The sequence below is a fragment of the Acipenser ruthenus genome, chromosome 4 (genome assembly GCF_902713425.1).
Source record: "Acipenser ruthenus chromosome 4, fAciRut3.2 maternal haplotype, whole genome shotgun sequence".
NCBI lineage: Eukaryota > Metazoa > Chordata > Actinopteri > Acipenseriformes > Acipenseridae > Acipenser > Acipenser ruthenus.
Genome location: NC_081192.1, coordinates 74,447,057 through 74,472,022, shown reverse-complemented (window position 1 = coordinate 74,472,022; position 24,966 = coordinate 74,447,057). Strand labels below are relative to the sequence as shown.

General features: G+C 39.7%; 1 protein-coding gene across 5 annotated transcripts in view; it reads left to right on the top strand.

Moving 5' to 3' along the window:
* LOC117400236 (histone-lysine N-methyltransferase SETD2-like) overlaps nt 1–15,874 on the top strand; it is a 70,060-nt gene extending 54,186 nt beyond the window's left edge. For all 5 annotated transcript variants that reach the window (XM_033999859.3, XM_059022773.1, XM_059022774.1 and 2 more), the window contains 3 exons: nt 10,978–11,058; nt 13,511–13,612; nt 13,861–15,874. In XM_033999859.3, the coding sequence (XP_033855750.3) occupies nt 10,978–11,058; nt 13,511–13,612; nt 13,861–14,022 (345 nt within the window). In that variant the 3' untranslated portion in view covers nt 14,023–15,874. The remainder of the gene's footprint in view (nt 1–10,977; nt 11,059–13,510; nt 13,613–13,860) is intronic.
* Nucleotides 15,875–24,966: the final 9,092 nt, after the last annotated feature.

Below are 24,966 nucleotides of genomic sequence, written 5' to 3'. Positions count from 1 at the left end.
TTTTTTTTTAATTAAAGGTGTGTACTCCACTTTTTCAGTACTGTTTCAACCATTAAAAATCCTCTCCTAGGGGTCCCCGAGTGGCTCATCCAGTTAAAGCTGTCATGAGGAACGCAGGATGAGTTCAGCTTGGACGGCTCCGGTTCGAGTCCAGGCTCTGCAAAGAGGCTAAACTTTGCTGGGGACTCTGAAGGGGGGGTCACATTGTTCTCAGACGATCCCAGGGGTCGGGATGGGAAACCGGCAGGGACTTATTCTCCTCATCGTGCAACAGTGAGCCCTACTGGCCAGACACCAAGCATATTCAGAGTGGATAAGAAGCAGGGCTGATCTGTCTTCCAGGATCGGTAGCCTGCCCACTGCTCTGGATTGCTCAGCGTAAAAGTGATTCTGGCTTTAGGCTTGTGAGATCGGAGGACGCTCATATGCCCTCAGAACATCTGTGCTGTGTGGGGACTCGCTACGTTGTTGAGAAAAAACATAATTGGACATTTCAAATTGGGGGGAAAAATAAATAATTAATTGGTCACTCCTAAATTAAAAAAATATATATATTCTCTCCGCACAAGCCAACCATAGCTAGTAGTGCAACAAATATGTCCATTTCAATTTGATTAATTTCCATGAGGTCTGGGTTAAATTACCATACTTATGAAGCAGAAGGTGGTCACAGAAATGTACGATTTCAAATATCAAATGGTTGGTATAGAACTAGAACAGGCCTAACAAGAGAAAGACCCTGTAATAGACTTAACACTGTCAGCAACCAGACAGCATGAGAAGCAATTAAAAAGGCAGACAGATTCCTTGGTTAGTAGGTCAAAAGTGTAGAGTATAAATCAAAGGAGTTTATGATGAGGTTGTACAATGAACTGGTGAAACCGCACCTAGAATAATGTGTTCAGTTCTGATCACCACAGTACCAAAAAGAGCAACCAGACTAATCTCTGGGCTTACTGGTCCTTTAAAATACGACTTGACTTAGTTTTGGGATCACTCAGCTATTGGGAAGCGGTCAAGCATTGATGGGCAGAGTAGCCTCCTCCACAAAACTGCAATGTGAAACCAACTGAAAAGGCCCTAAATGTCATTGTAAAGAAGACACAGAAATGATTTCCAGACTGCTTTGATCAAGGATTAGTCAGTTTTTTTCAAAAAGTATATTGTTCATTTTCCAAGTAAACCTAAATAGCAACAGTGTCTTCAGTCAGTAGGTGTTTTTTTTTTTTTTCTTATTTATTTTTATTTTATTTTAAATACCCTTGTTTGGTTGCTAATTAAAGACATTTCAGTCAGTCATATTAAACATAAACAAATGTCCTTCATTTTTTTGTGGTTGCATTAAAGACATTTTAAAAATACCAGATTTGTATAAGCCTTTTAAAGTATCATTTTAGGCAATTAGTGTAGAAGATGAGGAGAAAATGATGTAATGGGCAATTGTCGGCAGATGTTCTGTTTTTAAACTAAATCTGTGCCTGAGGCTTCTTTTGAGTGGATATTAGACCCCCAGAAAATGAAAATTTCACAATATGGTAATCATAATTTGTCTTTGCCTCCTCAGCTATAATTGAAAAAACATGTTTACCGAGCATCAAAAGAAACTTATCATTATTATAACACATTTATTTTTGAATTCTTTATGCTCAGCTTCTGCTAGTACAGGTATGAGTTTTTCCATGCCCTGTTGCGCCTTGGATACTACAGGCTGAAAGTAGAATCTGTCTTTTACCATAGCCTAAACCAAGCATTCGTCTAAAATGTGAAAATCACTCCCTCTTATTCCGCTGTCTGACTTGCACATAAATCAATGTGAAATATTGAAAACTGGGAATTAGTGAGTGGCTGTTATATGGGGGGGACCGGGACACTTTTTACTATTTACTCTCAGCATGACGCAACAGGGAATTATAAGAAGATGTTAATATCGAGGGAGCACTGTACACACACAATGTATTTGTTGTAACTACTATTGATATCCTGATTAATTGGTTTAGCTTGTTGTATTTTGAACTGCTGAAATTGTCCGAACGGGTGTCAGCCCAGGTTATCCCCTAACAGAACTGGGTTCTAACAGAACAAACAGCACGGCCCTCATGCACAATATTGTCACTTAGAGCACTACTTTGGTTCTTGATCAGAGAACCCATGGGAGGCTAACAGGGAGATATATAGATGGTTCAAACTCTAAAGTGCATAGTTTGTTTACTGGCTTACAGTGTGATGCCTTTAGGCTTTATAATCAATAATCACACCGACCCATTCAAGTTGGAGTCTTAATGAATCAGAGCAGTATTAGTACACCTTCAGTTTATAAATGCTTAAAAATGGATCGAGGGGGCTCCTGAGTGGCGCATCCAGTAAAGACGCTCTGCGTGGAGTGCAGGATGTGCCCTATAGCCTGGAGATCGCCGGTTCGGGTCCAGGCTATTTCACTGCTGGTGGGAAGGGCTTAGGTCGGCCAGGGTGTCCTCGGCTCACCGCGCACCAGCGACCACTGTAGACTGGCCGGGCACCTGCAGGCCTGCCTGGGTTCAATCCCAGTTGGGGGACACTGCTGCTGTACCCTTGAGCATGGTACCTTTACCTAGATTGCTCCAATAAAAACCCAGCTATAAATGGGTAATTGTATGTAAAAATAATGTGATATCTTGTAACAATTGTAAGTCGCCCTGGATAAGGGCGTCTGCTAAGAAATAAATAATAATATAATACTTATGTTCTCTATTACAGCAAAACCTTAAAACAAGTAAAACACTTATTCTATTTCAATTTACCTAAACATCAATTCTCTCCAGAGGTTGTTTTTCTTTTACTAGATTGCAATACCTAGGAGGCTTTGTTTTGGCTTAAAAACTATTTCCTAATTTTAAAGTTACTTTTTTTGATAAGAAACTTGACTGTGAACACATTCTGAAGTTAATTAAATGAGATGCTCATTTCTGCCTTTCATCCCAAGGTTATAGGCCTTGGCAAGGGCAGCTCTCTGATGAGAGGCTCCTTTCATAGGCAAACAATTCAGAAATGTTACTGACATTAGAACAGATGTTACGAATAAAGTCTTTGCAAAAATTAAGTAATTAAATAAACAAACAGAGATATTGGGTTTTTTCCAAGCTTTGCGGTAACCGTCAACAGAAATTTTAGACTTTGGGGAAGAGTTCGGAATTTTCCGGTGTGTGACGTCAACTTTGCCGTTCAGGGCAAGTATATTGTAAACATAATAAACATCGTTGTTGAGCTGAGATTTTACAAAGAAATGGTTTATTGCAAAGTAAGAAGTAATTTGTTTGGAACATGGGCATTGTGAAATTCTCAAAATATGAAAAATTATTTCCTTGAGCAGACCCGGTATTCGTTTTTTGTGGCAACATTTTCCTGTGCATCTCTATACACACAGAGTACACACACAGAGTACACAGACACACTTGTTTCAAATAAGGTGAATTTAATTTAACTACACTATTTATTTATTTAACAGTTTTTTAATAGCTTTCCACGATGAATGTACAAATACGTATAGTTGTAAAACACAATCCTTACAAACTGTTTTGTTTTCCAACTGCTGATTATTTGTGTGAAACGGTATATAAATAAATGACATACCGCTAGACATTTTCCCACATCAAGTGTAATGAGACGACACACGGATAAATGAATATTTCTCGTTCAGTAATACAATACTGTAGACACTGCTTGCTCTATTACCATTAACAATACCAGCACGTACTGCCAGCATTATAGAACCTCTAAACAATTTGTAGACTGGTAATAATACTAAAAACAGTAGCCTGTTCATATCCAGTTGTTACCACGCATCATGGGCAAGCGTAATTGACATTGTTTAAACAGTTTTAATATTTACATTGGAGCTTAATATTAACCACTTTGCAAGGTTTTACAAAAAAAAAACGCACTAACCTCTGTTTGAATTGGAAGTACAGTATCGTTGTCTCTCATTGTGTTAACATTCTGAACTTGAGAAGATACAGGTTCAGTATCTGATGGGCCTACAAGGCGATTTAGTGTAGAAAAAGTCCAAAACTTAATTGTCTTTTCACCATTGTACATAGCTAACAAAGGCCTATTTTATAAAACTAACTCAGTTTTTAGGCTACGACTACTACTAGCAATGAGATCGTGAATTAAGTAGAATTATACCACGTACAGTACCTATTGTGGCATGCTGCTGCATCCAGTAGGCCTATGCTGCCTTTTCCAGCAAAATCAACAACGTTCCAGTTTTGTTTTAATTGCAAATGTTAATTTAATTCTTGGTACTTTCTTTTTGTTTTTTGTTTTATATGGTACATTATAGAAGCAGTACAAGCCAACATCAACACCAGTTTCGTGACACTTCTGTATCTGCGCATACTTATCACGCTGAATTAAAAAAATATATATGTGTATATAATATATAATTATTATTTTTTTTTTTAAATCAGTATAGTATGTGTTTTGTAGTTGGGATCCAGGGACCAGCTTTGTTATAACCGAAGGGTCCTAATAATTGGGATTTATAGCGAGTGTACTGTATTTAATTGGACTACATTGTGCTAATGTCCTTTCTAAACCACAGTGGCAAAGTTGACGTCACAGGCCTTGGCTCGCGGCCAAGAGGCGAATTGCAGATTGTTTTCTGAACTTCGGGCAATTCCGTTTCTCGGCTAAACGGGTTGAAAGTAGTATGTGTGTATGTATGTGTGTATGTATGTATGTGTGTGTGTGTGTGTGTGTGTGTGTCTTTCTGTGTGTGTATATACAGACGTGCTCAAATTTGTTGGTACCCTTACAGCTCATTGAAATAATGCTTCATTCCTCCTGAAAAGTGATGAAATTAAAAGCTATTTTATCATGTATACTTGCATGCCTTTGGTATGTCATAGAATAAAGCAAAGAAGCTGTGAAAAGAGATGAATTATTGCTTATTCTACAAAGATATTCTAAAATGGCCTGGACACATTTGTTGGTACCCCTTAGAAAAGATAATAAATAATTGGATTACAGTGATATTTCAAACTAATTAGTTTCTTTAATTAGTATCACACATGTCTCCAATCTTGTAATCAGTCATTCAGCCTATTTAAATGGAGAAAAGTAGTCACTGTGCTGTTTGGTATCATTGTGTGCACCACATGAACATGGACCAGAGAAAGCAAAGGAGAGAGTTGTCTGAGGAGATCAGAAAGAAAATAATAGACAAGCATGGTAAAGGTAAAGGCTACAAGACCATATCCAAGCAGCTTGATGTTCCTGTGAAAACAGTTGCAAATATTAAGAAGTTTAAGGTCCATGGAACTGTAGCCAACCTCCCTAGGCGCGGCCGCAAGAGGAAAATCAACCCCAGAGTGAACAGAAGGATAGTGCGAATGGTAGAAAAAGAACCAAGGATAACTGCCAAAGAGATACAAGCTGAACTCCAATGTGAAGGTACGTCAGTTTGTGATCGCACCATCCGTCGCTTTTTGAGCGAAAGTGGGCTCCATGGAAGAAGACCCAGGAGGACTCCACTTTTGAAAGAAAAACATAAAAAAGCCAGACTGGAATATGCTAAAATGCATATTGACAAGCCACAATCCTTCTGGGAGAATGTCCTTTGGACAGATGAGTCAAAACTGGAGCTTTTTGGCAAGTCACATCAGCTCTATGTTCACAGACGAAAAAATGAAGCTTTCAAAGGAAAGAACACCATACCTACAGTGAAACATGGAGGAGGCTCGGTTATGTTTTGGGGCTGCTTTGCTGCGCCTGGCACAGGGTGCCTTGAATCTGTGCAGGGCACAATTAAATCTCAAGACTATCAAGGCATTCTGGAGCGAAACGTACTGCCCAGTGTCAGAAAGCTCTGTCTCAGTCGCAGGTCATGGGTCCTCCAACAGGATAATGACCCAAAACACACAGCTATAAGCACCCAAGAATAGATAAGAACAAAACATTGGACTATTCTGAAGTGGCCTTCTATGAGTCTTGATCTGAATCCTATCGAACATCTATGGAAAGAGCTGAAACTTGCAGTCTGGAGAAGGCACCCATCAAACCTGAGACAGCTGGAGCAGTTTTCTCAGGAAAAGTGGGCCAAACTACCTGTTAACAGGTGCAGAAGTCTCATTGAGAGCTACAGAAAACATTTGATTGCAGTGATTGCCTCTAAAGGTTGTGCAACAAAATATTAGGTTAGCGGTCCCATCATTTTTGTCCATGCCATTTTCATTTGTTTTCTTATTTACAATATTATGTTGAATAAAAAATCAAAAGCAAAGTCTGATTCCTATTAAATATGGAATAAACAATGGTGGATGCCAATTACTTTTGTCAGTTTCAAGTTACTTCAGAGAAAATTGTGCATTCTTTGTTTTTTGTGGAGGGGTACCAACAAACTTGAGCACGTCTGTATATATATAGATTCAAAGATAGAAGTAAAAATGATGTCACAATATATAGAACACCATTACATCATGTAAGAATAAATCATGGATTTGAATGTAAACAATAAGTAGTTGTCATGGCGTCAAAAACCTATAAATACCTCCAATGTTTTGATTCAAACACAGGCTCCCTTGAGAGAGATATGTACAACATATCGAAACGTTGGGCAGCTGGCTCTTTGAGCTAATATATATATATATATATATATATATATATATATATATATATATATATATATATATATATATATATATATATATATAATATATATATATATATATATATATATATAAAATACTTTTTTTTTTTTTTTTAAAGAAAGGAAACCATACCCGCTAATATCATTATGTAAAGTAACAACTATGAAAATGACAGGAAATTCATATTCCTTTGCCTATCACCTTTAACGCTGGCTAGTTTCCAAGAACTAATTAACGCACACAGACAATCTTTTTTCTAACATTAGGGCATTGCTTGCTCTGTTTCTTAGTTCGAATCCTGTTATCCTGCACATAATTTGCAGTTCGAATCCTGTTATCCTGCACATAATTTGCGGCAATTGTATTTCTGCTGGCTTTATATTCTTTAAAACACAGAACTAGTACAATATTTTAACATGGTTGCAGTTTCACAAATGTTCATTTTGTATCCCAAAGATCGTCCTGCTTCCAGCAGTAGTGACAGTCTTTGGTCAGGCTCTGCTTTCAGTAGGTCTGTCAAAGCCACTACAGGATCTTCTATCCATTTCTGCACATCACAGGTGTGGGTGACAGTCTTTTAAAAGCCTGATACCTGCAAAACAAACTTAAATCTTGTTAGCCAGGCTCCCATCTTTGCATTCTTATCTCCATCAGTGGGGAAACTCCAAAGAAATTAAGCTGGGTTTATCATAGAGCCATGCATCTTTCTCTCAAAAAGGTGCTTGCACCTTGTACAAGGGAGGAAGGGTTTTTGTATCTCTTAGTTGTGGTGGGGTTGTAATTTGAACTCTCAAATATGTTGGAACTATTTTTTGTTTGTTTGTTTTGTGTTTTTTTTTGTCAGTAAAAGAGGTTGAATCATTTGTCTGTTTTCATGGTTTTAATTTGTGCTTTCTGTGTTCAACACCATCTGCTCTTTATTAGACTGAGAGAAGGGCAGAGGAGCATCAGCCTGGCACATTGATCCCTCCACAGTTGGCACTGCATATAACTTCTATTTGTGCTTTTTAAAAGCTGGCATTATGGCTTTTGATCACAGAACAAACCAAATGGATTTCAGAAATGTATGCAAGCAATTAAACATGTCTTTCTTTTATTTAGCAAATGTAGGGCCTGTTTTACAAAGTGTGTGCGATACTGTAAAGGTTAGCACCACTCCAGAAAGGAAATCCACAAGCTGCAAAATAGTATAGTTGCACTAGTGGCAGTTGTGACCAATGTTTTTAAGAAGTTTTAATAGTGATCTTACTAAAGTAGTTTAGTAAAAAAAAAAAAGTGTATTGCTGAAATGTTGTATTCAGTACAGATCTAAAATATGCAGGTTGGATAGTACCAGGGACTGAAGCCTTCTGTCTGTCAACCTTGTTAGTGCTAGTGACCGGAGCAGCCTTTAAAACAGAACCGTGTCAACCCTAAACCTTGGAGCTCTGCTCGACATTTGTGAAGAAAGAGAGTTTGGAATTGTGGATTAGAGACTGATCTGGGAACAGCTCTCCCTAGATCCAGGGGAGGGAGTAGAGCTGTGGAGAATAGGCTTAATATAAACATGCTGTTTCTGCCTTTCAATTATTTTATTATTATTTATTATTTCTTAGCAGACGCCCTTATCCAGGGCGACTTACAATTGTTACAAGATATCACATTATACATTATTTCACATTATACAGATATCACATTATTTTCACATACAATTACCCATTTATACAGTTGGGTTTTTACTGGAGCAATCTAGGTAAAGTACCTTGCTCAAGGGTACAGCAGCAGTGTCCCCCACCGGGGATTGAACCCACAACCCTCCAGTCAAGAGCCTAGAGCCCTAACCACTACTCCACACTGCTGCAACACCAGAAACAAGTGGGAGTCAGTCACAAACTTGTAATAAACTTGTGTTGCTATGTCTGTGAGGGCTCACACGTATCCATGAAGGAATCCCTGCTCACAAGAGTTGCTGTCTATCATAACTGCTGGGGATTTGGCAAAGGGGACATTCCTGGTATCGCAAGCATTGTATTTATTTCATTAGAATTAGAATATGGAAACATATAATATAGTAATACAAATAATAATATGGTACACAAATGAAACCTTGGAGTCAAATATTAAAAACATGGTCCGTCTCAAACAGGGTACAGGTTTTAAGTTGTTGTGTTGGTAAGGAATAAGAAAGTTCCACACAACCCTGTTTAACTTTAGTTTCTAAGTGAGTCATTCAGTGGCCATTGTACATAAGGTCATGGTAACAATGTGTTTTTTTTTTTGTTTTTTTTGTTTTTTTTTTTTAAGGTGTGGCTTACAGATATAGCCTACTGTATAGACTATATTTTATTGAGGAACTCAATTTAAGAAACTTTTCATGGATGTTTGGTATTCCACCAGTGGTGGCTGGTGGTCAAACAAAAATGGGGAGGCAGAAAAAAAAAGTAGTCTTGGGGTCCCCTTAAGCCATCAGCAGCAGAAGAATCTTATTCTATTGACTGACTGACAACACTTTATATCTTCTTAGCATTTTGCCCCAATTCAAAGCTGTTAAATGCTTTTTCTCCACCAGCCAGCAGAAAAAAGAAAACAGTAGTCCACCGTAATTTATTCTAATAAATGTAACTGTTACACACTGCTAACATATGTTTAAAATACAACATTAATGTAGCATTTAGATTTGAAGACCACATCACTTTAGCATACTTGTAAAATATTTTCTAAACTGTTAAAGCAGGTGAGTCAGACAAAAATCAAGCACACCCTATGGGCTTAATTTGTTAAACCAACAAAATAATTAGATACTGTTCTGTACATACAAAACGTATCTATTTAATATAAAATAAGCAATTAGGACAAACTTTAGTTCTGGAGCAAGGTACATTGAAGCAAAGGTGGCTGATGGAAAACCTCCTCCCAAAAGTAATTAAAAAAAAAAAAAAAAAAAGTTTTATAATTAAAAACATTTATTGTCATTTTGCCTACCTTCTGAGTTAATCTAAAGATGTGTTACAAAAAAAAATAAGTTCCTGCTACTCCCACAGTGTTGTCTGTGTGACTACCAGTGCTGACAGAGAGGACACAGACAGATAATTCCTCTCATCTTTCTTTCCTCTCGACTTGCTGTGACGCTTTAATAGCCCGATCCAGATTTATTGAATCAATAAATCCATACTTTGACCATGCAAGCGCAGAGTTACTGAAAAGTAAACAAAGCCAGCAATAAAGACGGTTATTTGCTACACCTCCGGTTAGCCAATCCACTGTCACACCAACCACTGTGAAATGACCTGTTGTGGCCGCCCTACAGATTTTATCTTAAGTTTGTCAGTATAATCTAGTGTGGCAAACAGAGTCTTAATCATCCGATGAACTGCGTTATCCTCCATTTTACACAAGACATGCACCAAAATAAAACAATAACAAAATATGTTGTGTTTCTTACCGCTGATGCGACATGAAATGAAATGATGCAATTTCAATCATACATTAACGCATACTCTGTGCATTACAGTAGTGCTTCAGCAGGGGGCGGGAGGGTGTGGGTGGTTCCTCCAATTAAAACCTGCACTGAGAATGCGATCTGCTAGTGTGAGTACTGTGTTTTAGACAGACAGGAGCTCATAATTTTAGGCATTGCCGCTTCCTGATTTAAAAAAAAAAAAAACCAAAAAAAACCAAAAAAAAACTGGGCTTCTCCAATTAAAACCCGTGCTGAGATCACGCGATCTGCTACTGCTACTACTGTGTTTAATGGGAGATAGGAGTTGACCATGGAGGCAGAGCCTCCCCTCTTAAAAAAAACGCTCCTCCAGGACCAGAACACCATTTGACACTGCTAGTACTCTAAGCCTGTCTCTCGGCAGCCAGAATTGCTGTTAATTTAGTAATGTTGAGTCTAGGGTTTAGGTTAATGTATTTTTTTTTTTCTTAAATTTTAGACACCACTAGCCAAACCATTCTGTTACTCACCAAAAGGATGTGTTCTCATTGCCTCTAAACACAAACCTTGAACAATCAGTATCCTCGTTTAGAACAAAAATACACCAGTAGCATCTTGAATTTAGTCTGCATTTTTGAGGGTTGCAATTTAAAGCTGGGAGCTAAACATGATACATCAAGGTTTTTCTTTTTGCTCTCTGCTCCAGTGGGGATAAAACTCGGGGAATGTTAGTTTGTTTGGCTACATAAAAACTAAATAAACTTCTTGCCTGAGTTGCAATGAAAGTTTACTTTTATTTCTGATCAAATGAAGTTCCCATCTCTTCAGATCTTGGAAAAGAATGATCCGCAGCATGTGGTGCACAGGTCTCTCTATCCTGCACAGAAGAGCAGTTTTTGTGATTCATTTTCTTTTTGTTTTTCCTTCTTGCAGTTCTCCACGAAGGCTAAAACAGCGGAGGCAGACACCTCAAGCGAGTTAGCCAAGAAGAGTAAGGAGGTGTTTCGGAAGGAGGTAAGACATACACTTTTTAATCCTTCGAATTAGTAGTGCACATACATTTCACTGATCATCTTCAGCAGTTGATAACTGCATACAGTGCTTGTGTGCCATTAGCAGTGGGGTATACTTGTCTGTGTGCGCAACAAAAATAGGCCATAGATATCTCTAGATATGTCTTGAACAGCACAGGACAGAACTCTACACCCCAGTCTGGGGGAGATACGAGATGCTGATTTTTTTTTTTTTAATTTGTGTGTTTACACTGTTAGACTCACATGCATGTTTCATTGTGAGTCTCCGTAAGTCTGATGGATGCCGAATTGGACCAATCTCCCAGATTCTTATTGATTCTTTGTTTACTTTCCTGGTACAATTGCCATCATCTTGGACTCGCTCATTCTCAGGCTACAGTTCAGGCTACAGAGTATTAACACCGTAACAAACCATTTCACGTCATTCACTACCAAGTCCTTAGCAACACAAGCAAATAACTGAACTTATAAATGAATTAACAGACAGATACGCAACTTTACAGAAATTGAAATAAGACTCCTATTGCATAGCAGTTCACCCATTCCACGTTTTGCTACCAGCTTAGTTAGCCACAGTGTAGAGGTAACGAGCTCAGATGTCTCTTATTAAACTCATAGTAAAACTAGGAATGGACCAAACTGCTGTGCAATGGGAGTTTTATTTTCATCTGTTTTATATATTCATGCAAATCACAACAACATAGGAATTTTGTTCTCTCCCCTAAACATTGTGTTTAATAAAGTGTTTAAGAGACTATTCATTACATTTTATAAAAGTAAGTTGCTGAATTAAACAGCAAGATCAGGATCAATGTGGGTACACTACTGTATGTATGTATGTATGTATGTATGTATGTGTGTGTGTATGTATGCTGGCTGTTTTTAAATTTCTTGAACTTTTTATTTTACCAATTCCATTTGTAATATATAATTATTGAATATAGTCTTATAAAAACAACCAAATAAATAAATTTAAGCATATGGTAAAACAATGGAAAGATTGAAAAACAAACAAATCAGAAATATGTACTGTATTTTATATGACTGCATCAGTGCAATATCGATAGAAATGTCAGATTCATACTGGTTTGCGAGAACAGGAGTTTTCAACCTTGACAATGGTACCACAGTTGCAATAAAAGGCAGAATAATCTGATGAACACATTTATTTTCTTTTTTTCCCCAGTTTATTTAATACATCATTTATGTCAACAGTTTGGGACTGACAAACTGCTGGTTTAGACAGTATAACAGGCTTCATTCTTTGGATGCACAGAATTATATTTGGGAATCTCTTTGGAAAAACTTGCATACGAAATAGTCTGCACTGTAAATGTTTAGCACGTTACCATTTACTTCCCATTGCAGCAAAATTATGTGTGTCATTTTAAAATGTTTACAACATCAAAAACAATAACCTGAAGATAAAACTATAACTAACATTGATAAACTTTTTTTTTTTTTTTTTTTTTTTTTAATTAAAGCCAGCATAAAAGTTATCCAGAGATTCGGTCTAACTTTTCTGTCACTTTGCACTTTCTGTACTCTTGTTTTCTTCCTTCTTTTTTCTTTTGCAAGTTAGAAATGTATCCATTTCATACACCGAAAACAAATTCGATCAGCCGCTATTGCTTCTAATAAATAAAACAAAAAACATAAAGGAGTGAGTATTGTGATTATTACAAATTCAAGATCATTATTTTTTTATTTGCATTTTTATTTGCATTACCCCCCTATGACCCTTAGAAGTATCCCCAGGATTATGCACACCTCCGGTTGAACTTTAAAAGAAATCACCCAGTAAACAGGCATGTGTGATGGCATCCGTTTACCAAGCAGAGCTCGGCAGGACAAAAGTACTGAACCTGGTTTTGACTACAGTCTGTTTTTGGGTGGAGAGGAGATCCACCCAAAAATGTAGACTTGTTCTCAGTCAGTGAAAGCACATGTTGGTCCCAGCCAGTACAGGAATGATTAGCCAACAGACGGTGAAGTCATGCCAGCTAAATTACATTGCTGAAATCTTGGCTCCACTAGAGGCATATTGGCTCAGAGAGCTACGGAACTGTACGAGTCTGCAAGGCAGTTTTTTTTTTTTTGCAAGCATATAGTTCAAGGGCATTGTTCAGAAGTGAGAGTAACTGAGCACAAGAGTAAATGTATCTTATTTCTGAAAATAGAGGGTGGGTCTCTCCATAGATCTGTTTCAGTTGAATCCACGGTGATCTAGAAACGCTGCTTTCAACAGCACCTAGGCTTAACATCTCCATACAGACCCGACTGTACCCAGCACAGATTCAGAGATCTGCTGCAATAACAATCCATGGAAGTAAAAATCATGTTATGTCCCAACATAATGAATGTGATAAAGTGCTGTTGAAGGACTAATTGCTTTGCCACTTTGACACTCTCCCATCTCTCCCTCCTCCTAGATGTCACAGTTTATTGTGCAGTGCCTAAACCCCTACAGAAAGCCTGACTGCAAACTGGGCCGGATAAGCAACACGGAGGATTTCAAGCACCTTGCACGGAAGGTGAGAATCTCAGCCAGTAGAGGTGCAATCGACATCCTGTGAGACAAGCCATAATCAATGCATTGAGAACTGTTGTGGAGTTTAAAGTGTGGTTTCTTAAAGTGATGGTATTGATACTTTACTCTGATTTGAGTGTGATCCAGTGGCTAAGAAAACAATGTGCCTTCCTGTTAAGTTTCTCCAGGTGAGGCGGTTTCCGACTATATAAATGCTTCTAGAACATGCTGTGTGTGTTTGTGTGTTCACAGCTGACCCACGGGGTGATGAACAAGGAGCTGAAGTCCTGCAAGAATCCAGAGGACCTGGAATGTAATGAAAATGTGAAGCACAAAACCAAGGAGTACATCAAGAAGTACATGCAGAAATTCGGTGCCGTGTACCGACCCAAAGAGGACACAGACATGGACTAGCACCTGCTGTCTGTGCTCATAGACTCGAGAGAAACGAGAGAGCACAGGATTCCATACCTGAGCTAGCAGGTACCCCCTGGGCTGCAGTACATCTCTCTCTCTCTCCTATGCAGGACACAAAGGAAATCCCCTCTCCCAGATTCTCCTGGGGAAATGATTTCAGATGAGGAAGAGAGAAAGAGGGATTCATGATAGCCCCCCCTTCTAGACTTGAACAAGGAGCTATCACTCCCACTGGAGCTGAATTACAGGAGGTTAAGAAGCCTTTTATTAACTGAGCCAGTCCCTGATGAGAGAAGATTCTCCCCTAAGGCAACCAATTCATTTAGGAGTGAATTGTCAAGCATCGTCAGCATTCTTCTGTTGCTGTGACTTGACACAGGGTTACATATATCCTATACTTGCCATGACATTCATAGATGTGTGTGTTTGTATATGCAGGTTTGTAAGTCACGTGCCACAGCTAACAGATTGTCAATACAGGATTGAAAGCTATTCTGTTTTCATTAATTCATCAGTTACTTATTAATCATGAGTATTTTGTGATAATCATTTACTCATTATTTTCTCAAGGGTCAGGCTTAGTATCTTGTAAGTAGGAAAGACATTTCTGTCATTTTTCTTATAGAAGTGGTTGAAATCAAGTGAAGAGTGAATCTGATGACTGCTACCATGAAGTAGACCACAGAACCAACACCAAAATAATGTGATTTAACTAGCCAGTAGAAAATGTATTTTAACCTTAGTAAGGAGGCCTGATAGTTGAAATGTTGACTGACTTGCATCTGCTTCTTTTCCAGTGTGTACCCTATAAGCATTATGTGACCACTCTTGAGACTGGTCTACTGCTGTGTGTGTTTACACATTCAGCCACACAATGTACGTGACATCACCATCTTGAAAATTGCTTTAAATGGTGACCTATATTTTCAAGCGATCCAGTCCAAAATACATCCTAAATACTGCTTCAAAAAGGCTTCACACACACACATTTGATAGGTTTATAGTAGCATTAATTCCATCCACAGCTGTAGATCATTGACCTTGTCTTTCCTGAAGTGTTGCATGGTCAATTATCTAGCAGATAATGACCCTTGTGTGGGACATTAACTCTTGTATTATTACTTAAGTTAGTGTGCGTCTTACCAGACTGTGCTGTCCTTTAACAATATGTTAAATCAAGGACATCCTGAAATTGAATTCTAGTTCATGTGCATTATAACCTTGTACACACACACACACACACACACACAAATACTTCAAATGCATGCCGTGGGGGAGACTGCACTTGTTTTCAAACTAACTGCAAAATAAAGGTGCATTTCTGAAGAGGTCAGTCCAATCTGCTTCTATGTCTGTCTGTCCCTCTCTTTGTGTGACTGGCAGGGGAATCCCAGACCTCCAGTGCTTTTAACTGCATTAAACTATAGATTCAGAATACATGTATTATAATGTTTTAACATATGTGAATATATTGATAAATATTTGGGTTTTTTCTGTTTTTTTGTTTTTTGTTTTTTTCCCCTAATAACGAGAATGTGTTTAAAAATACTTTGTAAAAGAATGGTTTCAGATTTTAAAATGTAAATATAAAAAAATAAGTCTTCTCAACACTGTTGTGTGTTGCTACCAGGTTAGTCTGGTGATTTCCCCCACTCTCCACCCCATCCATTTCAAAAGGTTACTGTGTTTTATAACCACAGCTTTTTGTCATTTTGGTTTTGTTCCAATTTTTACTGAAAAGAAAAACAGATTTCTATGTACAAAGAGACTCTCCTCTTCCATGTAAGTATGGTGTGAGGATATTGTGTAAAATCTTTTAAAAGAAAATAAACATTTTTTAAAAATTAAACATTATGTATTGACGTTTTCTGTTGGTGGCAACCTATTTCAGGCTGCTCTTTAAAGGACCACTTTCATATAACACCCAGGAACTATGGCTATGACCTCTCAAATGCTACTAGCGAACCTACAATAGACATGCTGACATGTTTAGTCTTCATTAGCACATCGAACTGTTGCAGGTTATAGCTGTCATGTTTCTGCAAATCACTTTGGCCTCAAGGGCTTTCAAAATTGGGAGTGTAGAAGATCACTTTTAATTTGGCTACCAGAGCAGAGTTGGTAAATTCATTTTTTTCAATGCCTTTTTAAAACCAATTACCAATTTCAATACATATTTCCTTTCCCTTTTAATCAATTTAAATTACAATTCCCTTTACAACAGTCTTTATTGAGCAAACCTATATATAACTTGTCAACAATACATGCAATTACAATACAAATGTGTCAAATCAATTCAACTTGCTGTTGCATCATGAGCTGTTCAAAGTCTGTCATGTTACACCTTTCTGGGCGGAAGATCCCTGTGATGTCAAAAAGCCTCTCAACAGGTGTTGATGAAACAGGTGTTACCAGGTACTTGCAGGCCAGTTTGTCTAGTGTAGGGTACCTGTGTCTGTTTTTCTTTCCAGAAAGTGATTGGCTGGGAGTCATCTGCAAGAGTTACCTGAAATGAGGTAGTCTTGAACCTCTGGGTGGAGAGTGGAAGGAGTCGTTGCTGAAACTAGGGCTAACTTCCTGTTGCTCATGAAATCTGTGAGCTTCAGTCGCTTTGCAGGTGGAGATGGAGGTGACGACTCACTGGAGGGGGGCTGATAGCTGATGCTTTGCTGCTCAGAAGGTCCCTTACACCAAGAACCTCTTCCTCAGTGCACCAGTCTAACTTGAAGCAAGGATCTAGGGTGGTGGCAAGTCTGAAGTTCTCCAGGGACTCATAAGGTGCAAGCCTCTTCTCCACTGCAGCCTGGAGTGTGGCAACAGGCTCACAAAATTCATGAGCAGCGGGAAGTTAGCCAGAGTTTCAGCACCAACTCCAAACCTGTACCAGAGCATCAAGGTTTGCCCTTGCTTGTATATTGCTGTATGTAAAACTACTTTAATGGAATAATATATTTTTAGATAAAAAAATAAATAAGTTATCCAAAATTAAACATTTCCAAACAGCCATACAACATGCAAGTTTTGAGGTGCCATCAGTATACTGTATATGACATGGAGAGAAAAATATAACATCCATAACTTTAAAACACAGAAATGTAGTAAATTCAGTGACAAACTGTTGCACTCCATTCCATTCCATCTATGTATTGTTCTATGAAAGTTACACTAAAACAGGAGGTCTTGTTTTCATGGCCAGAAAGCATGTATGGGTCTGTACAGGCTATTCGTACAATGCAGCACACAGCACTTAATGTAACAACGAGGAGATGTTCATTTGTCCAGCCATCTGATTTTAAGACCATCAAAAACACGGGATTCAAGATTAGCTCAATAATTAGTTATCTGAAACTTATTTCAGAAGTATACACATATTTTGCTTTCCACTGTAGCAGAGAAAAATGTCTCTTGATTATAAGGAAATAAGATAAGTTTGTATAAATTGAGGCCGTTTGGCCCATCAATACTCTTTCTTTTGCCAAGTAAACAGATCTCAAAACCTTGATAAATCTCTTACAGGATCCCAGTCACTGGACATTGATACCGTGGCTTGGTAACACATTTCAAACACTCACCAGCCTGTCTCTTACCATAAATCTGTCTCCACTCAATTTCTAACTGTTTGCCTGACCCAAGGGAGATTGGTAAAGTTGCTAAATGTTAGTGGTTCAGGTACCCTTTCAAGTACGAAATGCAATCACTACCGAATAGGTATTTACCTCCTAAAGACCCGAAACCTGAATAAGAACAAAGCTGATCAGCTGAGCCTATGACGTAGTCATGCCTGCCTCCAATGGTTTTAAAAGATTGCGTGCGCCATTTTTCCTTTCAAGAACTGACCTGACAGGAGAGCCTATTCTGATAAGTACTTGTTAATTTTTCTGCTATAGATCTTTGCATTTATTGTGTTTTTACACAAACGTGATATGAAAGTAATCGTTGTATTAGTTTGATTATGCGTATTTATGCACTACAGCTGTTGTTTGTTACGTCCCGCTGTGGCCTTGTGCCCCGCATGAAGCCAGCGGCTTGAGTCACTCCTTCTCAGGGATCAAGCAACATAAGTCGGCTGACTTTGTGCTCTCCCCCCAGGCTGCACCTGGCCTTGCAGAATTTTTTGCAGGAGGTTCCAGGGAGACGTGTTTGGCCTGTGGTCACCCAGTCTAAATTGCGTGGCTTGCAAGCTTTTGCTGTGGGTGCATGAGAACCTCCTCCCATTTTGGGCAGTTCATCTCGGAGCTCAGCTCAGAGTTGGGGCTCCACCCCAAGGTGATGAGCCTCATCTAGGAGAGGTTCGGGAGAGCAGAAATCAACCTCTTTGCCTCCCAAGATTTAACCCACTGTCCACTCTGGCTCTTCATAATAGGAGGCGGGGAACTGCTGGGAATAGATGTCTTGGCACACCAGTGACCGAGGCATCTATTATACGCCATCCCACCGCTTGCCCTGCTCCTGCTGTGTCTGAAGAAAATCAAGCAGGACCAAAGTGCTCTTGGTAGCCCCATACTGGCATGGGAGAAATTGGGTTTCAACCCTGATGTAGCTCCTGATCGGCCAGCCATGGAGACTGCCGATGCACCGTGATCTGCTCAGTCAGGCACGAGGGACATTATGGCATCCTGATCCATCGAGCCTGCAGCTGTGGGTCTGGCCTCTGAACCGCTGCATTTGAGCTGTCTGCGACTTTCCAACAGGGTTATTGGCACCCTACAGAATGCCAGGGCAGAGTTCACACGTTCCCAGTACGGGTAAAAGTGGGGTGTCTTTCAGACATGGTGTCTGCCTCGTGGGTTTGACTCCATGATTTGTCCCATGGCAGTTATACTGCAATTTTTGCAGGACCTATTTGACAAGGGGAAATCCCCTTCCACATTAAAAGTCTATCTGGCAGCTATTTCAGCTTTTCACGTCATGATTGATTCAGTCTCCCCAGGGGCTTGGCGGCTTCGGCTGCCTATGAAGGACATTGTCCCTCACTGGAGGTTAGGCCAGGACAAAGATCACGCTCTGCATTGATCCTGCCTTCTTGCCGAAGACTAACACTGCTTTCCATGTCAACCAATCTCTGGAATTGGAGGCTTTCCATCCTCCTCCTTTCCAGTCTGACAGGGAGTGACAGCTCCATACGCTCTGCCCAGTTCGGGCCCTGGTGTACTATGTGGACAGAAAAGTCTCATGGTCAAGCCCTGTCTAAGCAGCAACTGTCAGGACTGCCTATGAGCTGGCGAACTTGCCCCCTCCAGAAAAGCTCACTGCACATGGGCATGGTAACTTTGTGGGCTTTATTCCAGGGTGCATCTGTCAAGGACATATGCAATGTAGCGGTGTGGGCTACTCCCAATAACTTCACTAGATTCTACAGACTGAATGTCGTGGTTCCTTAAAACCCTAGTTTGGAATTAGTGTTAAGGGAGGCTTCCCAGTCGACCCTTACAACACAGGCATAGAGGTGAAACTCTCCCTCAATTTTTTCACCCTAGCTACTTAGCCTTGTAGCATTCCGGTTGTTCCGCAATCTTGCCCTTGCGACGGTTTTGGTACACTCACCCATTCGGTAATGGTTACATTTCGTACTTGAATGGGAATGTTAGGTTATCATCATAACCCTGGTTCCCTGAAATAGAAATGTACAGTGCCGTGAAAAAGTATTTGCCCCCCTGTCTGATTTTCTGCATTTTTGCACATTTTCCACATTGTATTTGGTCAGATTTTTTTGTGGGTTGTAGTAGTAACCACAGTCAGAGCCATATTGTCCAAATGGAGAAAGTTTGGGACAGTAGTGAATCTTCCCAGGAGTGGCCGTCCTGCCAAAATCTCTCCAAGAGCAAGGCGTAAAATCGTCCAGGAAGTCACAAAGAACCCTAGAACAACATCCGGGGATCTGCAGGCCTCTCTCGCTTTGGCTAAGGTCAATGTTCATGACTCCACCATCAGAAAGACACTGGGCAAAAATGGGATTCATGGCAGAGAAGCAAGGCGGAAACCATTGCTCACTAAGAAGAACATGAATGCTCGTCTCAAGTTTGCCAAAAAGCACCTGGGTGATCCTCAAGAGTTCTGGAACAATGTTCTATGGACAGATGAGTCAAAAGTGGAACTTTTTGGCCGACATGGACCCTGTTATGTCTGGGGAAAACCAAACACTGCATTCCACAGTAAGAACCTCATACCAACGGTTAAGCATGGTGGTGGTAGTGTCATGGTTTGGGGATGCTTTGCTGCATCAGGACCTGGTTGCCTTGCCATCATTGAAGGAACCATGAATTCTGCTCTGTATCAGAGAATTCTACAGGAGAATGTCAGGCCATCCGTCCGTGAGCTGAAGCTGAAGCGCAGCTGGGTCATGCAACAGAGAATGATCCGAAACACACAAGCTAGTCTACATCAGAATGGTTGAAGAACAAGAAATTTAAAGTTTTGGAATGGCCTAGTCAAAGTCCAGACCTAAACCCCATTGAGATGTTGTGGCAGGACCTGAAACAAGCAGTTCATGCTCAAAAACACACAAATGTCACTGAGTTGAAGCAGTTCTGCATGGAGGAGTGGGCCAAAATTCCTCCACGGCACTGTGAGTGACTAATCAATAACTACAGGAAGCGTTTGGTTGCAGTTATTGCTGCTAAAGGTGGAGTAACCAGTTATTGAGTCTAAGGGGGTGATTACTTTTTCACACGGGGGCATTGGGTGTTGCATAACTTTCTTTAATAAATAAATGATATATCACATTTTTGTGTTATTTGTTCACTCCCTTTTATCTAATATTAGGTTTTGGTTGAAGATCTGATAACATTCAGCGTCAAAAATATGCAAAAATGCAGAAAATCAGACTGGGGGCAAATACTTTTCACGACACTGTACCTATTAACCTTCAACGTTGCTGCATCCATTATTGTTGCAAGCTTGAAGGAAAAATGATGCTGAGATCTGTGAGTGCTGTCCTTTTGTTCCCTTGGGGGTGGGTCATGAATGTGTCACAGGCTCAAAGACCAGCTTTGGTATACAATATTCAGGATTCAGGTCTTTAGGAGAAATACACTCATTCGGTAATGGTTACGATATCCTTACTGATGTCATGTATCTAGAGTGTGCTAATGGACTCATATCACATCACCATGGGCAGAGCTTTATAGCACAGAAGTCTACCTCAGTTCTTAGCAAAGAAATACACACAGAAAGAGGTTCAGCCTTCAGTATGTTGTTTTATGAGGTGATATTTATTAAAAAGATGATATTGTTTAAAGATGATGCTCACATTAAGAAATGGATGCAGAGTAAGAACGATTACCTTAAAATTAGCAAAGTTGCCTATTGTACATATGATTTGATTCTACTGGAAAAAAACAAGAACTGTAGGTGCTCTCTTAAGAGTAGAACGGGAAGGAACCAATAAAGAGTACATCATAGAATCCCCAATTTAACAAAAACACAATTTGAGTGGAAAGCAGCAGTGTTTTACTGTGGCCCCAGGGACGTGGTCATTAGGACTAGTGCAGTGTTTTCTCACTCCTCTGAGAGCGCAGTCAGCTCAATGGCTGGTTGTTTAAATTGGGTCATGGACAGGGCACCACTGTGGCTCGTCCCCACAGTGGGGTGCTAGATTTGAAAATTTTAAAAACAAAAAGGCTTTTCTACCTGTTCTAGACCTTCCTGGTGGGAATTGTAAGATAAGCACTTGACTGAAGATAAGTGTTGGAGATTCCTGTATATTCCCCAAAAGAAAACCATACAGAGTCTGGACAATTTAAAGGAATATCTGTTTGACGTCCCATTATGTGTTCTTCTTTATCATACTATTTCTTGCATTTCGTCCCGTATGCTGGACAATCAATTAAGTTGTCCAGACGTACTGGATCTTTCTAATTTTTAAATCATTATTTTGACCCAAAAAAATAAAATGGCATACGTAATGTCTGAATCTCGTGTCTGAGTGGTTGTCTCGCATGAATCTCCCAAGCTCACCCCAACGGGATTTGACTGAGAACAGGTAGAGATAGTAAAGGCTATGGAAAGGTGTGTCAAAGTGGTTTGCTGTGCTCAAGACAATGACAAACAACAAAATACTGGTGAAATGGTGGTTTATTTATAATCCAAAGTCTGATGACAACAGTAAAGAAAAGGAGGGCTGGCAATACACAACGATGGGTATTGCGCAGTTCAGTAAACAATGGGTTGCAGTACTGAAATAATACACAGTTATTAAACACACACAAGCCACACACACATGATCACAAGTCTACAGTGAGTGCTAATGTGCAAGTGGTGAATATACAAGTAATCCGTCAACAACGGTGCTGTGTTGTCCGGGTTTGTGCTGGTCTTTAGCGACAGCTTTGGATCGTGTTAACCGTCTAATAATAATAGTACAATTTGACACAACAAAACCAACAAAACACTCACAGTTATATTTCGCTTGTCCTTTAGCGTTCTCTTAACCATAAACAAAGGAACAGATGACCTAGCCACATCCCCTATTTGTACCCTCAGTCACGCCCCCTTGGTTAGCGAGTGCAGCCGTTTCTCCTCCAGTCCATGGTTGCCACATCACTTTCCCTCTGGAGCGATGACTTAATGTACCGCAGCTGTGCCCACTTTCTAGATGGCCGACTTCCGTCTAACCCTGGGAATGAATTGTCAGGCCATCCAGTCCAGGGCACTCTGTTCCCTTTAATTGCAACCTCACAGGTCAGGAGGGAGATTTATCACCAAGAATCATTCTGTCTCTAACACACAAGGCCACTTGAATTAATTAGCAAACATTATTTTATTTAAATACACACACACACACACACACACGTATGTGGTGCAAGGCTGGACAAACTAAACCGTGACGCTGATGTGGAGAGAGTGTGGCTGCTGCTGAAGCACTGCTGTGGAATGGCTGCTCCACTGCAATGGCTTTGGTCTCTCATATCTAAACTCCAAGTCAAATTTCATCTCAAGAGAAACATTATTATAAACAGTAGCTCAATTACTTTATTTGACCACATAGTGGTGTCATATGCCAACTTAAAAAAAAAACACACACACACACATTTGAACCACTGGTAAACAGTAACATTTGTAAGGGATTTTTTTTTTGTCAGAATGTCCCCTTTGTTTTTTCACTCAGGCCTTACAGTAGCTGCTATCCTTGCAGCAGTCTCTTCGTCGGCCCAATTAGTAGCCCTTCCTCTGGCCTATGACCCTGCGAAAGCCACACTGTTCCTCACTCCCTAATTACAGCTCCTATGCTCTCCGGGTCACACACCTGCCAGCTCACCTCTGAACCCCCTGACTGATCCTCTCTAAGCTCCTGAGTGAGTGACGGCCACTACCTTCATTTAGCAAATGACTGCCATTGTTATTTATTAGCAGGCGCTTGATAAAGTTTCAGATATAAGCAAGGGGTTTTTGAAGTGCAGATGGCTACATATGACACATTTCCATTAGAATAAAGTAGTCTGTAAAACTCTCGTCTCATCTCGTTCCATTAAGTTCCATCTGCACTCCAGAATCCCATCTGCAACCGGACGCAACCCAGAGCAAGGTCAAAGATTTAAAAAATGTGTGTTGAAGAAAAAAGCTCAGTGAAAGTCAGACAGTGAACTCAGAGTCCATTTCAGTTAAACAGTTAGGATGAGTTCAGTCTTGAGACTTAGCATGAGTATCTGGTTTGTTCCTAGAGAGGTTTTGCATCATTTGTAATTATCCACCAGCATAGCCAGCCTGAGCAAGTTAGTCCCCTATATCTTTCTCTGGTAGCATTGTAAATATTTATGTAAGAACCCGTAGACTTTTAAAATGTTTTTTTATCGTTTCATTTGGCTGCTAGCACAAAGTTTGTTAAACCCAAGTTGCTGTTCCAAAAGAAAAAAGAAAAAATGCACACATTAAAAGAACATGTTTTTTCAAGATATAATCGGCTGTTTGTGTGCTAAAGTCGGGCCGCCTGTTGACAGAGAAGGGTCTGCTTCAGGAAAAACACACAACATGGGATTTATACTGAAAGAAATCTTGAAAACGTCTTGTATTTCTGGTACAGCTCTATTGCTAACTGTGACTGGAACTGACAATGTGCTTCCATTTATCTTTCTAAAAGTACTGTAAAAATATCCATCCATTTGTGATTCATCATTCTAAAGTTTTTATATTCATATCTATAAATCAAATAATGATTCATAATAATACAGCAGTGTGGAGTAATGGTTAGGGCTCTGGACTCCTGACCAGAGGGTCGTGGGTCCAATCCCAAGTGGGGGACACTGCTGCTGTACCCTTGAACAAGGTACTTTACCTAGATTGCTCCAGTAAAAACCAGTAAATGGGCAATTGTATGTAAAAAATAACGTGTAAAAAATAATGTAATTGTATGTAAAAATAATGTGATATCTTGTAACAATTGTAAGTCACCCTGGATAAGGACGTCTGCTAATAAATAAATAATAATAATGAATTCCAATGGATTTTAACAGCGGTAACATCTCAATTGTTCTTTCCTGTCAAATAAGTTCCCTTTCAGGTGTACGAAATGTAACCATTACTGAATGGGATAAATCTCTTAGCCCGAATTGCCTGAGCAGTTATGTCAAAGCTGCTCTTTTAAGAGCTGTGTCTGTGTCAGGCGTCGTCTCCGCCCGCAGGAGATATCAACAGCTGTCACACAGGGATCAGTGCCATTTTTCTTTCCGGTTGCCTGAGAAAGGAGTGAGCTCTGACTTCTTCGTCAAAATTACAGAGATAAGTTGATATTTCACTTACTCTCTCTCTTATTTAAATTCTGAAATAATTTAGCTTTTGATATTAAGCGTATAATTCTATCTTAGCCTAGGTTGTGATTAAGTCCCACCACGGCCTTGTGTTTCTGTGCGAAGCAGGCGGCTCTCCCCACCCCTTCCCCGGGATTAAGTCCCTTTCTGCAGCTAAGTTCACGCTCTCTCTCTTGCTGCTCAGCTCTTCTAGAGTTGA